General features: G+C 49.5%; 1 protein-coding gene across 4 annotated transcripts in view; it reads left to right on the top strand.

The window, feature by feature from the left end:
• TRAF3 (TNF receptor associated factor 3) overlaps nucleotides 1–17,205 on the top strand; it is a 67,861-nt gene that overhangs the window by 39,798 nt on the left and 10,858 nt on the right. For 3 of the 4 annotated variants that reach the window (XM_023537099.1, XM_011370935.2, XM_023537100.1), the window contains exons 3-10: nucleotides 464–725; nucleotides 2,478–2,529; nucleotides 4,869–4,973; nucleotides 5,573–5,740; nucleotides 9,555–9,635; nucleotides 12,074–12,148; nucleotides 13,737–13,829; nucleotides 16,694–16,834. In XM_023537099.1, the coding sequence (XP_023392867.1) occupies nucleotides 481–725; nucleotides 2,478–2,529; nucleotides 4,869–4,973; nucleotides 5,573–5,740; nucleotides 9,555–9,635; nucleotides 12,074–12,148; nucleotides 13,737–13,829; nucleotides 16,694–16,834 (960 nt within the window). In that variant the 5' untranslated portion in view covers nucleotides 464–480. The remainder of the gene's footprint in view (nucleotides 1–463; nucleotides 726–2,477; nucleotides 2,530–4,868; nucleotides 4,974–5,572; nucleotides 5,741–9,554; nucleotides 9,636–12,073; nucleotides 12,149–13,736; nucleotides 13,830–16,693; nucleotides 16,835–17,205) is intronic. The other variant, XM_023537101.1, reaches the window with a different exon arrangement.

Genomic DNA, 17,205 nt, shown 5'->3' with positions numbered 1-17,205 from the left:
AGACACTGTCACACAGTAAGTGCTCTTGTCAGAATGAGATGCCATCACCATGGACAGGCCACCTTAGTCACGTCATCTAGACTGTCACCCAGCACTGAGGTTAACAAGTAAAGTTGGTTGAGAATGGCTGTTGCTTCAGCCAAAACATCGGAATGATGCATAGAATTTGAAGTCATGGCAAGCAAAGTATTATCTGTATTTTAAAGAGCCTTAAAAATACAATCGATGCCTTTTAGAGAGTTTTTTAAATAGCAATGTGAGTGTAGTGCTTCGGTCAAGTGGAAAGAAGGGAGGACATTTGGCACTCGCTCCGGTTGCTCACCGACGTCAGGACGCTTTTCGTGTTACTCAGACCTAGAGAGGACACTCTCTTGGGCACTTCCGCTTTTCCAGAGCTGTTTGTTTCCTTGTGTGGGACAACATGATAGCATTTTACTTATCTACTGTTGCTTTTTTCCAGCAGAATTTCTCCTTCTTAGAATGGAGCCGAGTAAAAAGATGGACTCTGCTGGCTCGCTGCAGACCAACCCGCCGCTCAAGCCGCACCCTGACCGCAGCTCCGGGCCCTCGGTCTTCGTCCCCGAGCAGGGAGGTTACAAAGAAAGGTTTGTGAAGGCCGTGGAGGACAAGTACAAGTGCGAGAAGTGCCGCCTGGTGCTGTGCAACCCGAAGCAGACGGAGTGCGGACACCGGTTCTGTGAGACCTGCATGGCCGCCGTGCTGAGGTGGGCGCCCTGCGCGTCTGGCTGCCCCAGCCTTGCTCTCCTCTAAAAAATAAGCTCTTAAGGGTCAGAGCTCCACGGAAACCCAAATGAATTCTCGCCAGCCTGTGAATCATTTAGGGCAGCCGGTAGGATCCATGCTGGGTTTATGGGGCCTCTGCCCTGGGCCCGAACCGCCCCGCCCCACAGACTCTGTTCCCTCCTCCCCACCCCACCCCGCACCTCTGTAATGTCTCCTGCTCGTGCCGTGTTCTTGACCGCCAGCCCCTCTGTCCCTGGTGCCCCCTCCCCCGTCTGTTCAGCTGACTTTTGCTCTAGGAGCTCACTGGTCTGTGGAGACACATCGCCAGAGGGTGACAAAGGAGAGAGTCCTTAACGCGCAAGGGCTGTGGTGTGCCGGGCCGAGGAGCGGCTGGGCACGCCCCACCCCCTAACCGGAGTAGGAATCCAGTCACGCGCTAAGCAGCATGTGCTAGTGGAGCACACGCGCCCCAGAGCCGCGGCCAGCCTGGTGCCTGTGCTGTTTGGGAGTCATGGGGTGTCGGCGAGGCTGGCCAGGACAGCAGGTGCTTCGTCCCACAGGTGTTCTGGGCATGGTGCTGGGCACTGGGTGACTCAGGGCACAAGATGGCTTGGGCTCGCCCCCACCAGGCCACGCGCATCTGGTCTTCTGAGCGCAGCAGCCTGCCTTCTTCCCTGTCACCCTCCCCGTCACCTTCCCCTGGTCCTTCCAGCTGTGGTTCTAGCCACCGATCCCAAACAGCGAACCCAGCATCCCTGCTGCGGGTGCCAGAGCTCACGAGTCCAGCTTAGTGGCGGCAGAGCAGCACATGTGCCCGGTTCTCCAACGGGCCCTGCCTGAGCTCTGGGCCAGGCCTGCCCCTCTCTGGTTTCCAGCCTGCTCCTGGCTCTCCTCCTGCTCCGTGTTCGGCAGGAGCTTCGCAGCCCTGGGGTCTAAAGACGTCAGTAGACTCATGTGATTCAAGCAGGGTAGCACGAGCTCCATGTGAGTGTCGTCTTAGTGAATGAGCTTTTATTTTAAAAAGCACTCGTTACTTCTCCCATCAGCCCTCAGCTTCCCAGGCCCATGGAGCCTGCGTCTTCTACCCACAGCACCTGCACACGTGCCCAGCCCTGCCGCCCCCTCCCCGAAGCCCCCGCTGAAACCTGTCCTGGATGCCTGGAGCCCCGAGGCTCTGGGGCACGGTCTTGGGAGCAGAGAGGGTTCAAACTCAGCTTTTATTTTTAATCGCTAGAAGGTGATTTCCAGGTACAGGATGGGGTGAGAAGCAAATCCACGAAGGGCAGCGTGGGAGCCGTGGCTCACGTCCTGAGTGTAGGGACAAGAGTGACACTAGTGACTCCTCGGAATCCCTGTGCGTTGGTCTGTGTCGCTGCTCCGGCCCCTCGGGGCACCGGGCAGGGAAGAGCTGCCCAGAAAATACCAGCTTCTGAGAAGCTGCGTGCTCACACCACAGAGCCCCCCACAGATGGCTGGTTTTGGTTTCTGAAATAAAATTTCACTTTTAACTTGAAAGGGGCTTTCCAGATGGGACTGATCTGCTTAAAAACTTCCTTATGAAAAATGACCATTAAACATGCCCCTTTCTCCTATGGTTTTGTATTTAAACCAGACGCCGTGGCATCCGGTTGCCGCCCGCGCCGCCCACCCGGCTAGACCGTCGGGCCTGGCGTGTCCGGGGGGCCTGGTGATGTGGGACTTCTGCTCTAACGCGCTCGTGTGTTTCTCCTCAGCTCCTCAAGCCCCAAGTGCACTGCGTGTCAAGAGAGCATCATTAAAGACAAGGTATTCCTGGGCTTTAAGCAACTGCTTGGTCGGTGTTCTGAGCCAGGCGATTGGCGGCCAGTGCCCTGGCATTCCAGTTTTACCCCAGAGTGTGACGTGATAGCCGGTACAGTGGGCCGAGTCAGGACCGTGTCCTATGAGCCCCTAGCCAGGCAGGGAGGATCCACCCGCAGGCTGCCCTGCTGTGTAAGCTCAGCGAGGGGCTTTGCCCTCCTCACCTGCCCTCACCTACAGTGGCAGTGCCGCCCCCTCCTGACCCCCCACGGGAGTGAAGGAGGCGTGGTCTCGGGCCTTTATCCCACACAGCTGTGCTCTGCCTCTGCAGTTGTGTTATCTAGTCTGTGGGCTCCATTGAACTTGTTCTCTCCTATCCCCCATGCAGTGTCTCGTAGTCGTTAGCCACATGTGAGACGTCAGCCCCTCCTCTCCCCTTCCCTCCCCCTCGTACCCGTGTGTGCCAGTGGCATTCATGGGGTCATCACAGACTCTCAGAGCACACGTGCCCACCAGCCTCCTGGGGCCCCTCCCATGGTGTCTCTGGCCATCCATGTGCTGCCAGACGCTGCCGGGCACACTTTTAAGTCTGAAATGATTCATCCTTAAAGTACTTAAAACATCAATAAAAATGTGGAGTTCTAGTATTTTGATTAATGAACCTAACGGTTTTTTAACTGTAGGTCATTAAATTGTACAATAAAATTCTCGCTCAGGGGTTTTCCTGTCTAAAGCACTTTGCAGATTGGGTTTATGGTCGGGCAGCCCAGGTGAGCACAGAGACTGCAAGGCTGCTGGCGATAGGTGCCCTGGGCTGCCGGGACAGGAGCATCTGATGTGACCTGCCCTGGACAGTTTAGAGAGTACGTATGTCCCCGTACCTTTCCTTTCTGAGTGCTACCTGCTGCCAAAGACTTTGGTTCGTAACAGGAAAAGAGGCTGTTTTTAAGAAAAATTGCTCGACTCCACCCCAGTATCTTAACTGGTAACTAATCTGTTAACTTGTGGATGTGTATCTAACCAATGTGATTGAGAGAGAAGGTTGAAACAGCAGGCTAAGACGATCTTTTAGTGTCTGTTATTATTCAGAATTAATGTCCCTACTAGTTTTTTTTGAATCATAAATGAGGCTGGCTGAAGCCCTGGAGTCTCAGGAGGAAGTTGGGCCCTGGGAGGCTGAAGTCACTGGTGATGGCCACTGTGGGACCTGAGGCCCTCATCTGTAATATGGGGCAGTTGCAGTAAACAGTCAGATCTTCTCAGCTCTAAAATTCTGTACTTTTATTCTGATGTTTTCAATCTATGTTTGTTTGTTTATCTGTAGCGTTAAACTCAAGTGACTTAAGGAATTTAATGACACAAAAGGGAAATTATTTCTTACTGGTTAAAAACACCTGACTTTGAAAAAGGTGATGATCTTAAATTATGTTTATAAAGGATTAGGTTTTACCCGAAATTAGTTTATTTTTAACTGTCAACAGCTGTTGATTCTATTTTCTTTGCCTGTGGAGTTGAAAAAGACATTAAGATCCCTGTCTTATTTTCCCACGGTAGCAGCGATAACGTGTGGGAGTTTCGCAGAAATGCCTCAAGCCTCAGGCAGTATAGATTGTGTTGTGAGTGTACTTGTTCTCTAAAGGAATTTAAAATTAAAGAAAGGAAGGTTTTCATTTTCAAAGGGAAACATTTTCATTATTGCATTAATCTCAGTCTTTGCAGTATAAATTCAAAAGAGTTATTTTTAAAAAAATCACAGGCTAATGCCTCTTCTTTAGTGAAAATGGAGTTGTGAGTGACATAACTTTAGAAGAAGGAACCAAAATGAAATGTTTTATAAGCCGCCTACAAGACGTGCTGTTTTACAGTAGTTCCTCTTTCTCTAGCAAGCGATCGAAAGAGGCATCGCGTTGCAGTGGGTTCTGCCCTCGTCCCTTGACAGGAGGCATTTACCCCCATGGCCACCTTCGCAGTGCCAGCTCCTGCAAGTCTCCAGTGTGCAAATGGGAACTTGGTCCTGGTGTGCCCCACCTCGAGATTGTGTCAGAGCTAATCCGAAATGTCTGGATGCTCCAACGTGATCTCCAGTTATTCCATATAACTTGATTTTTTTTGGTTCATCTAACACAGAACTGGCAGTTACAAGTTTTAACTCATGTCTCTTAATGGGGACCGCTCCTTTATTCTACGTACAGAAATTAAAAATTAAGATGGTCCTTAATGTTTTTTGAGGTCCACTTAAATGATGCTCTCCTAATTTTTTTGAAGTGGTTTTGCCTTGTCCGAAGTAACAGCATGTGGAGATTAAGAAATACTAATCCCCTAAAATAACTGTCTTTCAATTTCAGGTGTTTAAGGATAATTGCTGCAAGAGAGAGATTCTGGCTCTTCAGATATATTGCAGGAATGAAAGTCGAGGCTGTGCAGAGCAGCTCACGCTGGGACACCTGCTGGTAAGCGTCTCAGGGGCACGGTAGGTTCACTGAGGTACGGGTCCTTGGGCAGTGCGATGCAGCACCTCGAGGCCATGTTTACATTAATCCTGTAAAACACAGCCAGTGGGAAGGCCGTCAAAGCCACTTGGGTATGAGATGTTATTTTTATGACATCATTAGCAGAACTGCCAACTGGTTCTTAAACACTCCCACCCTATTAGAATAGAAAGAACTCTGAATTGAATTTTAATTTTGGAAGGCCCATTAAAACTTTTTTTTTTCACCCTGAAATTTCACATAACTTTTTATGATTTTTTGATTAGTATCATTTTATCTCGAAAGGATATGTGAATTAGAATAAAACAAAATCCTTAGCATATAACCGTTTATTTATCCAGAAAGAGTTGACATAATTCTTCAAAAGCAATATAGTTCAAGTAACCACTAGAGTATAAAATTCAGTGTCTCTTGATACATTTGTCACTCTTCTCTGTGAAAAACTGGTCTAATGGCAGAGAGAAACATTTTCCGTAGGATTTAATTGCATGGAGTTGAGAATCTGGCATTTCGGATTGAATGTTTTGCCGATGAAGATCTTCGAATTGTCTGTCTTACAGGTGCATTTGAGGAACGATTGTCAGTTCGAAGAACTTCCGTGTGTTCGCGCTGACTGCAAAGAAAGAGTGTTGAGGAAAGACTTGCGTGATCATGTGGAAAAAGCCTGCAAATACCGCGAGGCCACCTGCAGCCACTGCAAGAGTCAGGTCCCGATGATCACGCTGCAGGTGCAGTATTGTCTCGTTCTCCGACTGTCCGCGCGGTCCAGGTGTGCCCCGTCCACAGAATAGCTTTTAAATGGCTGTTCTAACAGGAAGAAAGAGAAGGGAGAAGAGTAAATAGCAATTTTCATTTGACTTTATTTCAGAGTTAAGCTTTATTTGCTTTGCAGATTTTCATTCATGTGATTAGCATTTTTCATTGCCTTGATTGACTATCGTTTGGGATGCCAAAAAAATGAAGACTAATTATTTTTTAAAAAGGTAGAATTTTTCATTTGTCATTCGTTGGAAGAAGTGAGCGTACTTGTTCTCTAGAGGAATTTTAAGGGAATAGCCTCAGAGTCTTGCGGAATGGCTTGATTGTTTAATAGCTCTGTGATGACCATCACTTCAGGGTCCTTAATCCTGCGGTGTGAAGTACACCTGTCTGTCTCAGAGAGAGAGGAGAATTTAACATCTTCTCCACGCCTCGATGGTTTTGGCACAGTTCGACATGGCGTGCATGTGAGAATCAGATCGCTTATCTGTAAATTAAAGAGGGAGAGTTGAGGGTGGAGGACAAACTGTAAAAACAATCACGATGTAATCTAAAATAATACTGAACGTAATTGGAAAACAGTCAGTAGTGTGTGTGCCCGTTTGTTGAACGGGCATCTGCTGAGTGCCGGGCGTTGTCCTGGGGTCCCAGGATATGATGGCGAAGCTCACCTCCTAGTGAGGAGAGACAGCAGGCGGGCGTGTGACGTGGTCGTGATTTGTGCTGTGAAGATGAGTAAACCGGCGGCGTGGGAAGGGGGTGGTCAGGGACCTGTGGCAGTGAGCCCCCTGCAGGGAGAGCCTCGGAAGGGGGCGGCCTCGGGGGCGCACACGGGCTCCCAAGTAGAGGCAGCTTGGCAGGTAGATTTGGGGAACTGTCAGGCCAGCGTGCAGAGGGGACGGGGGGCAGACCGGAGGGCGTGTGGGCAGGCACTGGACAGCCTTGAGCTGGGGTGGTGGCGTCAGTTCCGCATGGCACTGCTCTGGCAGGCGTGATAGACGGCAACACGGAGGTGGGGCCCAGGGTTGGCCTGGACAAGGAAAGCAGGGATAGGGAAAGGCCCTGGGGTAACCAGTGGGATTAGCTGAGGGCTCGAATGCGGACACCCAGCGTTTGTAACTCGAGCAGCTGGACGAAGCGGAGGTGGGGCTCAGTGGAGGGTGACGAGCTGCGGGGAGGAGAGGGCAGTGGTCAGGCCTCCAGTAGGTGTCCTCGCAGCCATGGCACTGCAGCGAGGGGGAGGAGGGCCAGCCAGAGGACAGAAGCCGAGGCACGCGAGGAGAGCCAGAACAGTGGTCGGCGTGGCGGGATCTGGACGGTGGTGGACGGTGGTGTCCCAGAGCGAGGGAGCTGGAGGGCAGGGTGGCACCTGGGGCAGCTGGAGGGTGAAAGGCCCAGCAGGGAGGGGCTGGGGGTGGACCCCGGACTTTGGCAGGGCAGTGACTGATGGCCCTAGGCAAGTGCAGCTGGGCACGGGCCGAGTTCCTGGTAGAGGTTCTGGAACCTGCTGACCAGAATTTAGGAGAAGTTTGTACTTTTCAGTATGAAATGAAATGTACTTTTTATACTCTTCCTATTTACCTTACTTCATTTAAGTTTCCTGTACCCGTGACTTTCCTCTGTCGTGAAAGCTTTTCCCTATGTGATTCTCTAGACATTTCCAGTTACTAAGAACTTTTAAGAACTGAACCCTCCCTTCCAAAGAATAGTGGTGGCACCTGTCATAGTTGAGTAATTCCCTCAGTAATCAAACTCAAGCGAGTGAGACACTGCAGGCCGTACACACGTTAGTGTGCTGCATCGCGGTTATACTTCGCTTCTTACAAAAATCAGTGACTTTTATTTGCAGAATAGAACCCAGGAATTAATCTCATCTGAGAAAGCGTGGTAGGGCATGTTAATTAAACACCATATAAGTAACTCCTGAATTGGGCTGTGAGTGAGGAGACTGGTTTCAAAAGAACAACACAGCACAGGATTCTTGAGACATCTGTTGAGTGCGTGTTGGGCAGCAGACCCCGAGTCATCCGGGATGCATGAGAGCATATCTGACAGCCTCGCCCCTCATGTTACCCCTGGTCCTGAGGAAAGCGTGACTCATGAGGGAGGGCCAGCTCACTTAGCCTGATGGGGTCGTGGAGGGCTTTGGCGAGCAGGTCGCATTTCATTTTATCTGGGTGTTAAGTTTGTTAGCTGCAAACCCGGATAGAGGCAGGTGCAGATACATAAAATGACAGTTGGCAAGTTTGAGACCTAAGTTGTACAAATAAATAATCCTCGTAAATCTTACTACGCTCTTGTGGAAAAGAAAACTTTTCAAACTGTTCTAACAGTGTTGACATTAGCGTGTATCTTGCAGTGTACGCTGCTCTCCGTCGGGCCCTGGACAAGTGTGGGGACACACCTTGGGCAGGCCACTGCCAGTGTACCATGCCCCCTGACTCGCCAGCCTCCCTGCCAGCAGGGAGCTGCACACTCACTCCCTTGCACGCCAGCGAAGGTCCCGTGACTCGCCCTGGCACTTCTGTCCCATCCGTGGCGTGATTTGACTCCCAAGCTCTGTTTTTTCAAGTCTAACACACTGGGCTCCTTTCCCCAGGCTTTAAGTTTACGTTTAGAAAGAGCGGCCGTCTGACCCAGGTGGGCCGAACGCCACGGGCCACCCTGACATCCTACAAATCCTGCGTTTTGTGTTGGGTCAGCACGTCCGATGCCGATAAAATACAGATTGATAAAGCATTGGAACCTGGACTGCTGCACCTCACGTGGGAGTTTCTTTCTCTGTCTGAACTGTGATGTTGATGTCATATCAGCTGTTTTTGAGGGGTTTTTTTTTAATATATAGGTCGGCATCATTTAAAGTGTCATGAAAAATCCCTTTTACATTTAGTCTAGAAATTATTGAATGTCAGTCTCTTTAAACAGTTCTGTTAATTTGCGAGAAGTCAGAATTACAAAGCTCTCATTTTACGGGAGTGTACCTAGTGTGGATGCAGCCACTTTGGGACAATTTGGCCGCATAACTGGACGCCCAGAGAAAACCAGATGGTGAGAAGCGGAAGTGGCCCAGGGCCCAGGAGGGAACATCGCTGTCTCTCCCCGCTTAGGGACACCCGCAGCAGTCCCTCAGTCTCTCCAGCGTCCTCGGGTGTGACATTCTTGCCCTCCTCTCACCGTGGACGGGGGCCTGTGCCTTCAAGTTGAGCTGTCACCTAGGCCCTTCGAGGTTAAAATTTGTGCCATTTGGGGAAGGACTAACCCAGAATTTATCTCTATTTTCCATGCACTAACGATAATGTAGACAAGACTTCAGAACCATAATTTAAACACCGACCAGATCACACTGTTTTCAGGTGTTTGAGAAGCATCATTTCCAGATCCCAAACTGAGAGGCCAAAAGAAACCTGTCCCTCTGTTCAGCCAGCAAATGCCAGACATGGGGCAGAGTCCCAGCCCACCATGGCCTGCACTGCGATCAAGGGCACGGACAGCAGCGGCACAGCGGGGCCGCTGCGGAAGGGGCTGCCACGGTGACGCCGCCCGGCACACCCCACAGGGTGCCCTCGCTAGTCAGGTGTCGAGTAGATGGGAGAGGCCTTATTTTTCAGCACTCAAACTTTTTCAATAAAAAGGACCCATCCGGGTGTATTGTGAGCGCTGTGACACGAGGGGACAGTAACAGTGAGCAGAGGGCTTCCTTTGGGTCCATGTGGAGACGTTTGCGGGATCTGAAGGGCAGCGTGTGTGTTTCAGAGTTGACGACACTTTCTTTTTCTCCTCCAGAAACACGAAGACACTGAGTGTCCGTGTGTGGTGGTGTCCTGCCCTCATAAGTGCAGCGTCCAGACCCTTCTGAGGAGCGAGGTGAGGGCGTGGCCGGGCCTGGCTGGGGCTTCGTGAGTGTCCGGGACGAGCGTGCCACGGGCTCCTCTTTTCCCTTAGTAGCTGGAACCTAAGGTTTTCACCAGTCACGGTGCTGATATGTAGAGCAGGAACACGAGAGACCTCATGCTCTTCTTGGATCAGAAATTTCAGAAGCAAGCAATTAAAAGCTACAAAGCGTTAAATTTTTAAGAATTAAGAAAATGGGATTACTTTACAATGCAAGCAAAGATGTCATTTTTTATGGTCTAAAAAAACTTTTTAAATCTGTAAAGTAGGAATTACTATGATTGTCTCAAGAAAATAAATCAATTTAGGGATATTTCGGAACCATCTGGCCACACGTGCTGTGTGCGTGCTGTGTGCGGTTGGCGCTGGGAGCAGGCGGGTGTGAGCGGCTCCTGAATTTCAGGGCTGCCAGGAAAGTCCCTCGGGTAGCCTCCCCAGAGGCTGTTCATGTCACACCCCCCTCGGGCCCTTTTCTTTAAGGCAGGCAGTAGACTTTGCATTCACTTCACTTGATCAGGATAGATCCAGATGGAAAAACCCCACGGGTTTTTAATGTTTTGCATCTGGTCCTGACCTGGAGCCCCTTTGGTTGCTGTTTCGAGTGCCATCTGGGGCTCCGGGTGTGTGCGTCCCCTGGTCCCTTGGCTGTCCCCTTAGTCCTGGGTGCTCCGATTTGAGGAGCCTGCTCACCTCAGCCTTTTTCACACCCTTGAGTTTTACCCCCAGATTTTGGGGAGGGGGAGGTCTGGTCTCTCACGTGCCAGTTTGGACCTCAGGCCAGAGACACGGGTGCAGAGAGATTCCCCAAGAGCCACCCTCACTCGAGGTGTGTCCTTCTAGAAGTTGACTCTTTGGGGCAGGGGCAGTGGTCCCTGTGCCCTGAATGTGGCTCTCGGAGTAGCGGGCAGGTGCACGCAGGTAGCTTCCACACCCGGACAGCCCCTCCGTGAGATGGACACGTGGGGTTCGTACCGCTGAGGTAACTGCTAGAGTTTTATACACTTGCCTCAGCTTTTCCTCAGTCAGGGCTCTGTGAATTAGAGACAAAAGCCACTTCCATTTTACCTCTAAGTTATTTTTATATTAAAAAATCTTTAAACCTGCGTTTACCTTGGGTTTCTGATGAAAAGTACTATAGATTATTCTTGCCTCTATTCCAAAATGCCTAGAAATACTAGAAGCTTCTGAGAGTGATGATAATAAAGCCAATTTAGGAACAAGTATGACCCTGAATCTATAGCAGTGCACTGAAAATAACATCGAACTCACCACGTCCCTGCTTTCGGCCTCAGAAGCGCTAGCTGCGTAGACTCACGGTGCGTTAATGGCGCTGAAAGGATGTGTGTGAAGATTTTCGAGTTGCCAGTGACCGCAGGGACAGTCTTAGGCTTCGCTTCCCTGCGGGTCACCTGCGATGGCCCTTCTTTCTCGGAGCTTCCCTCCAGGTGCACGACCTCCCAGGCTGGGTCCGGAGGGACGTCCGGAGGGATGTGCTGGGGACTAGGTCTGTGACCCCCGTGGCCTCCCTGGCTCAGAGCCCTCCCGCCAAGGTTGGCCTTGGCGGCGGTCGGGCGGCCACCCTTCGACATCGCCCTCCGCCGTAGCGGCCCCAGCAGGGCGAGGTCCCGGGCTCCGTTTGTCTCTGCACTAAACACTGACCTAGAAGGGGAGGTCGCGGGAACTCGCCGCCCACCAGCACGTGCAGGCGTTTGTCTCCTCTCCCCCTGCGGGGCTTCGTAGGTGGTTCTTACTTGATGATCCACCAGCACGTAAGATGGACAGAGGGCCTGATGAGTTATCCTCTCCCGTCAGTCAGTGGTGACAGTACTGGCTCGTGTTGTCGGAATGCCTTTAGAGTCCTTTGAGAAGCTGCGTGACTTAACGGCCATGCAGAGGAGAAAGGTCTTCTAGAAGGAAACCCCTCTCCAGTTACACTGAGGACTGAGCGCACGGCACCCTGTGGGAGCTCGCTCTGGAAATGTACCTATTCTTGTGTACTGTATATTAGGTGTGTGACCCAGCTGCATCCTGAATGCTTTCTATTTTTTGTGTTTCATGCAATTTTTGTTTATAGTCTTTAAATGTGCATTTCAGTTTACGTTTTTTTTTTCCTTTTAATTCTGGCACTGCAGACAGCATGTCACATTTTGAACAGCTTGTTCTAAAGAAATTGCAAATTTAAGAACTGTTACAGTAAATGTATTTCTGTATATTGGTGTATATATGTGTATACACGTGACAATAGTGTATATTTACTGCATATGAGTCTAGGAAGCAGATGAAATGTACACACCTGCAGCGGTAAACACCATTCGTAATAGTACAATCCAGATGCTATCTGTGCCCTTAATATGTTTGAACATTTTCATGCAAACATTTGTGCCACAACTCACGTCTCTTTCCCGTTGCAGTTGAGTGCACACTTGTCAGAGTGTGTCAATGCCCCCAGCACCTGTAGTTTTAAGCGCTATGGCTGCGTTTTTCAGGTCAGTATCCGACATTTGTCCTTCCCAGTCGCTGACATTCTGCCATGAGAGACAGTTTATTATATTAATATTTTAATGTGCAAGTTCTGGAATTTTAGTCTGTGTCAGGGAGCCGAATCACCCCGTCGCATGGGTGACGGAAACTGCATGGGTGCTCACGTGGGTGCTCACTTTTCATTCCGCTGGGGTTTTGAGACTTCAGGTAGACACCTGTGCTGAGAGGGAAGTCAGTACATTCCAGGAGAATGACTGCATCGAGAAGCAGCTAATGAGTAGAGCAGACAGACAGGGCTGACGTTTATGTGGCGGGTTTTGGGAACTTTAGCCGTTACTCAAATGTAAGTAAATACAAGCCGGACACGGGTCCGGCGGTGTATGTGCATCAATCCGTAGCTGTAAGAGTCACACGTGTGTGTGTTCACGAGCGATCGCACGTACAGCCACACCCCCCAGGAGAATGGAGAGGGGCCCTGGCACAGCCACACCTGGCTGTGAGGAGCCTGCTTCTGGCCTTGTGTTCATTATTTTTAGCACATCTGAGATTGCTAGTGAATTGGAACTGAGTTTTCGTATAAATGTATCTCTTAATTTTAAGACTATCAAAAGAGTATATATTACAATTCCAGTATTTTACATATTTAATTTTAATGCATTACCAGTGCATTATTACAAATCAGTACAGAGATACTGGCATCTTAGGCCTTTCTTAGAAAGCGAAGAGCGTGAGAGCGAGAATGACGGTAGCTTCCCCTTTGCTCCAGTCTCTCAAGGAGGCTGGGCCACACCCTGTTATGTCGTGCGTAGTATCATCCATTCTGTGTATGTGTATGTATATGTTGACATACGGCACCACTTATATCAACATATATATATAAATATTCTATGTACAGAGTATATGTTTTGGAGATCATTAAAATGCTTTCTGTGGCTTAATTTTCCAGTATCAAAACAAATTATATTTTCACACCAATTATTTCCTTAAATATGTAAAGTCTAATCCCCCATGCTTATCACTGACGCTGAGATGGTCTCCATCTTGTGTACTCTGTAGATCGTGTATGTTTTGTATGTAACTTTCTGAGTTTACCTAGAATAGTGAGGAATGGTATGTTTTCTGAGACAGCGTATTAGAAATAAATAATTTAATACTGTTAACGTTTTAGTGAATTATTTAGAATCTTACTCTGATTATATGTTCGCTAGATTATAACAGTATCTAGCTGTAACTACAGCTATCTAAACATGTTTTACTTGTATTTATAATGGAAAAAATGTATAAAGGAATAAAAACGTGTCTAAAATTTAATTATTTGATGTTACTAGTATAAACGTAGATAAGAAGGCATTTGATAGGAACTTGAGGAACAAAGAGCACGAACTTGAGATCGTAGAATTGCAGTGTCTTGTCTCTGACTCGGACACGGCAGAGCAGGGCCACTGAGCGTGACCCTGGTAAGGCTCGGGGAGTCCCGTTCCCCTTACGTGGATGTCTCCCCCCTTCGTGTTGGGTGCTGGTTTTAGATCACCTGTTAGTCCCTGCGCACCAGGGATGACGCTGGCTTATTGCGCTGCATCTTTGTTCTCGCAGGGGACAAACCAGCAGATCAAGGCCCACGAGGCCAGCTCCGCGGTGCAGCACGTCAACCTGCTGAAGGAGTGGAGCAGCTCCCTGGAGAGAAAGGTGCGCACGCCCGTCCCTGCTTTCGTTGATTTTGAGGAATTTCCTCGGGCCATTTAAAGAAGAAAACCTATAGTCGTTACTGGTTTTTTTTTGATAAAAGAAGCAGCATCCAGAGAGTGTCAAAAAAGTAAATTCTCTCCTTGTGATCTTGTGCTCGTAAATGAAGTATTTGTTCTAGATCATTGCTGAGCAATGATCTAGAGCAGGGATGGTCACACTTCCAGACCTCCCTCCCTCCCCAGCCCACCCCAGCCCACCCCAGCCCACCCCAGCCCTGGCTTGTTGTAAAGTTTTATTGGAATGTAGCCAGGCTCATTCGTTGCCGCTGGCTGCTTTTCGCACTCCAGCGGCCGAGTCGAGTTGAGATGGAACCCGGATGGACCGCGCAGCCCAAAGTAGCCGCTCTCTGCCTCCTCCCAGAAAAACGTTGCTCTAGACCCGGACCTGGACGGTTTCCAGCGTCAGACGCCTCACCATTCTTTGTAATTTCTGAGAGACAGGCAGGAAAAGACATCTCCATGTTGCTGGTGTTCCTGTTGATTTCTGAGCTGACACTTTGGGAGTTTGGGGCATTGAGCAGGTCCACTTCCCAGACAGGCTTCTCTCCCTGAGGCCTGGTGGCGGGCGGGCTCCTCAGCAGGCCCCTCCCGGGGAGCTGGTTCATGGTGTGCAGCTCAGCCAGGCCTTCTTTTCATGAGGAAAAGGTGAAAATCTCTGAGCATTGATAGAGGAATTGTTACAGGATCTCTCATTATGGCTTATTTACAAGAATAAGAACCCAGCTCAATATCCAGCAAGCGCGTACCGAGGACTCAGAGCATCCGGCCAGGCTGGTGTTTGTTCTGCAAAGACTGGGGTTTATTTCTCGTTGTTAGAATTATTCAGCTAGAACCTCAGGTTATTTTGTTCTTCTGTAATGAAAATAGGCTGTTTGAGTTGGTTCAGAGAGACTGATTGTCACATTCATGGTCAAACTGTAGAAAAACTGTTCCGTAAAATCTGGACTTAAAAACACCCTTACACATCTTCTATTGTAGAAGAGCTTAAACCACAGGGAAATGTAGAGTGCTCCCTGAAACCGTCTGGGGTGGAGTGTTCCCAGGGAGGATGGAGGGGTCCCTGTTTTCATCCGCTGTGTGGGTATCGTGCGCACTTCTTGGAAACACACCTGCCAGGTAGACATTCTGCCAGGTAATGAGTAGAAGCAGGGATCTGCAGGCACTGAGGGTCTTTGATTAACGTATATGAATACATAAGAACAAATTTAAATAAGAGGGGCCCCTCAGTAAAGAAATTAAGAGTTTAATGTTTAATGTGGGATAGTCGTTCTCATCCTCAAGTAGCTGGATTTGTTGCAGAAAATTGGCCGTCGTCTTTGGAGGTACTGCTGAGCTTTTTATCAGAAGGGCTGGTGAGGGTCTCTTTCTTAGGTGTGAGAATAAGGACTCTGGGAACTGCGTCCATCGTTGGCAGATGGGATTGAGTGGACCGTAGCTCTGGAAAAGGCAGAGGCAGCAGTGTGTCACTGAGTAAGCCCCAGTCTGGACAAGTTCTGGACGAGCGCGAGGTGTCATGTGTAGGCACGTGGGCATTTGAGATATCATGTTTTAGGAAGGAAAGTCCGATCGTGCTGAGTAAAATCCTAAGAGACATTGCAAGGTTTGTTTTCCTTAGTAAATACGTTTGTTCTGAAATAAAATAGATTGTGTCCCAAGCAGCTTGAGCAGGGAGGACGTCTGTCTTTGGGCCAGTTATTCTTTAAAGGGATGACGGCAGCAGTCGGCGCTTATCACTCTCGGCTTTGCCCAGATGCCCTTGGTCAGTCACCTCGGTGACATCACCGTGGTCCCCAGGCATTGGCCGTGTCAGAGAGGCACGTCTAGTGGAACGGTAACATTCTGATCCATCAGGAGTGTACAGTGACTCTGGAGTGGCAGCCGCACCCGTGCGGGGCCAGACGTCTGGGGGTGGAGGGAGCCCTTCTGAGGGCCAGAACCCCGTGTAGAAAGCCTGGGACAGGAAGCCTGGTCGGAAGTGCCCTTGAACTCTACCCAGGGCTTTCAGGACAGTGCACAGTGGTTCTTGGGGGTCGATCGCTCCTCAGAAGGAGATTTTGAAAAGTCGAAGGTGGGCCGCGCGCCCAGCAGGCCTTCCCCGGGACCGCCGTGGCATCGCAGGGGGACGCACAGAGCTTTGCGAAGGCCTCGGGGGCTGGCCTGGCGCACCTGCTCTGCAGCCCCTTCTCTGTGAGGGTTCAGTTAACTGAAGCTCTTGGGTAGCTTCTTATTCTCTCCAGGCTTTCCCATTATGTTGAGAGAGCTTTTCAAAGTACGGGGTTTGGCCCAATGGTGAGTGCGAAAGAATTTAGTGGGATGCAACTAGCATTTTTTAAAGTTAAATAGGATAAAATGGGAAATGTCAGGGTGCGTCGTGAATGATCAGGGCAAGTATGGTTTCGTGGTGCCTGCCTTTTAGGAGCACACAAACGCACGACATGCGACAGACGGGGTGAGGTGCCGGACTGTGTTTCCTGCTTTGTTTCCTGGTCAGAGCTTGAAAGCCTCTCTGGTCAAGGATTTATTCGTTTTCAGTAAAATCTTTAAAAAAATCCATTCATTCTGAAATTTAGTCAGCTGCACTTTGCCTCACCTCGTTGAGTCCCTGGGAGGGGTTCGGAGAAAAGCAGTTTGTAGGATTCCCCGTCACATCTCCAGGACTGCCACTTCCTGTGTGAAAGGGTTTTTTTCCTGGTTCTCCTTCCAGCGAGCTAATAGAAGGCCTGCATTGTAAAATTTTGATTGCTATCATAACGGTTATTAACACTGAAACCACTCTTCGCTTGCTTAACCGAATTTCTTTTTCAGGTGTCCTTGCTGCAGAACGAGAGTGTGGAGAAGAACAAGAGCATACAGAGTCTGCACAATCAGATATGCAGCTTCGAAATCGAAATCGAGAGACAGAAGGAAATGCTTCGAAATAATGAATCCAAAATACTTCATTTGCAGGTAAGAAGCTTAAGACTGTGCCCGGGTCAAAGGGTGGAGAAGCTTGTCCCTTTCTTCAGCACTTACCATGCGCTGTCTGAGCAGGAGCCCTGACCTTTGTCACTCTGAGGTGACGTGACTCCCTCGCCTGAGTGAAGACTGGGGGAGGTGGCCTGGATGGCCTGGGCGGCCGCAGCCTCTTCCCAGGGGAGCAAACCCCCTCCCGCTCCCCGTGCCTTTGGTTCACTGTTGGTGAAATAAGTTTACAGAAAGCCTGTGATTTTTTAAAAATTGGCTGTTTTTATTATTATTTAAGATTTCATATTGTTCATGAGTAGTTACATATAAAGTTTCACTTCCTAAAGTGAACTGAAGCCAAACTATTTTGTTCT

This window comes from Pteropus vampyrus, unplaced genomic scaffold, assembly GCF_000151845.1.
Source record: "Pteropus vampyrus isolate Shadow unplaced genomic scaffold, Pvam_2.0 Scaffold178, whole genome shotgun sequence".
Classification (NCBI taxonomy): Eukaryota; Metazoa; Chordata; class Mammalia; order Chiroptera; family Pteropodidae; genus Pteropus; species Pteropus vampyrus.
The sequence above is the reverse complement of the archived record's forward strand: the minus strand, read 5'-3'. Positions and strand labels throughout refer to the sequence as shown.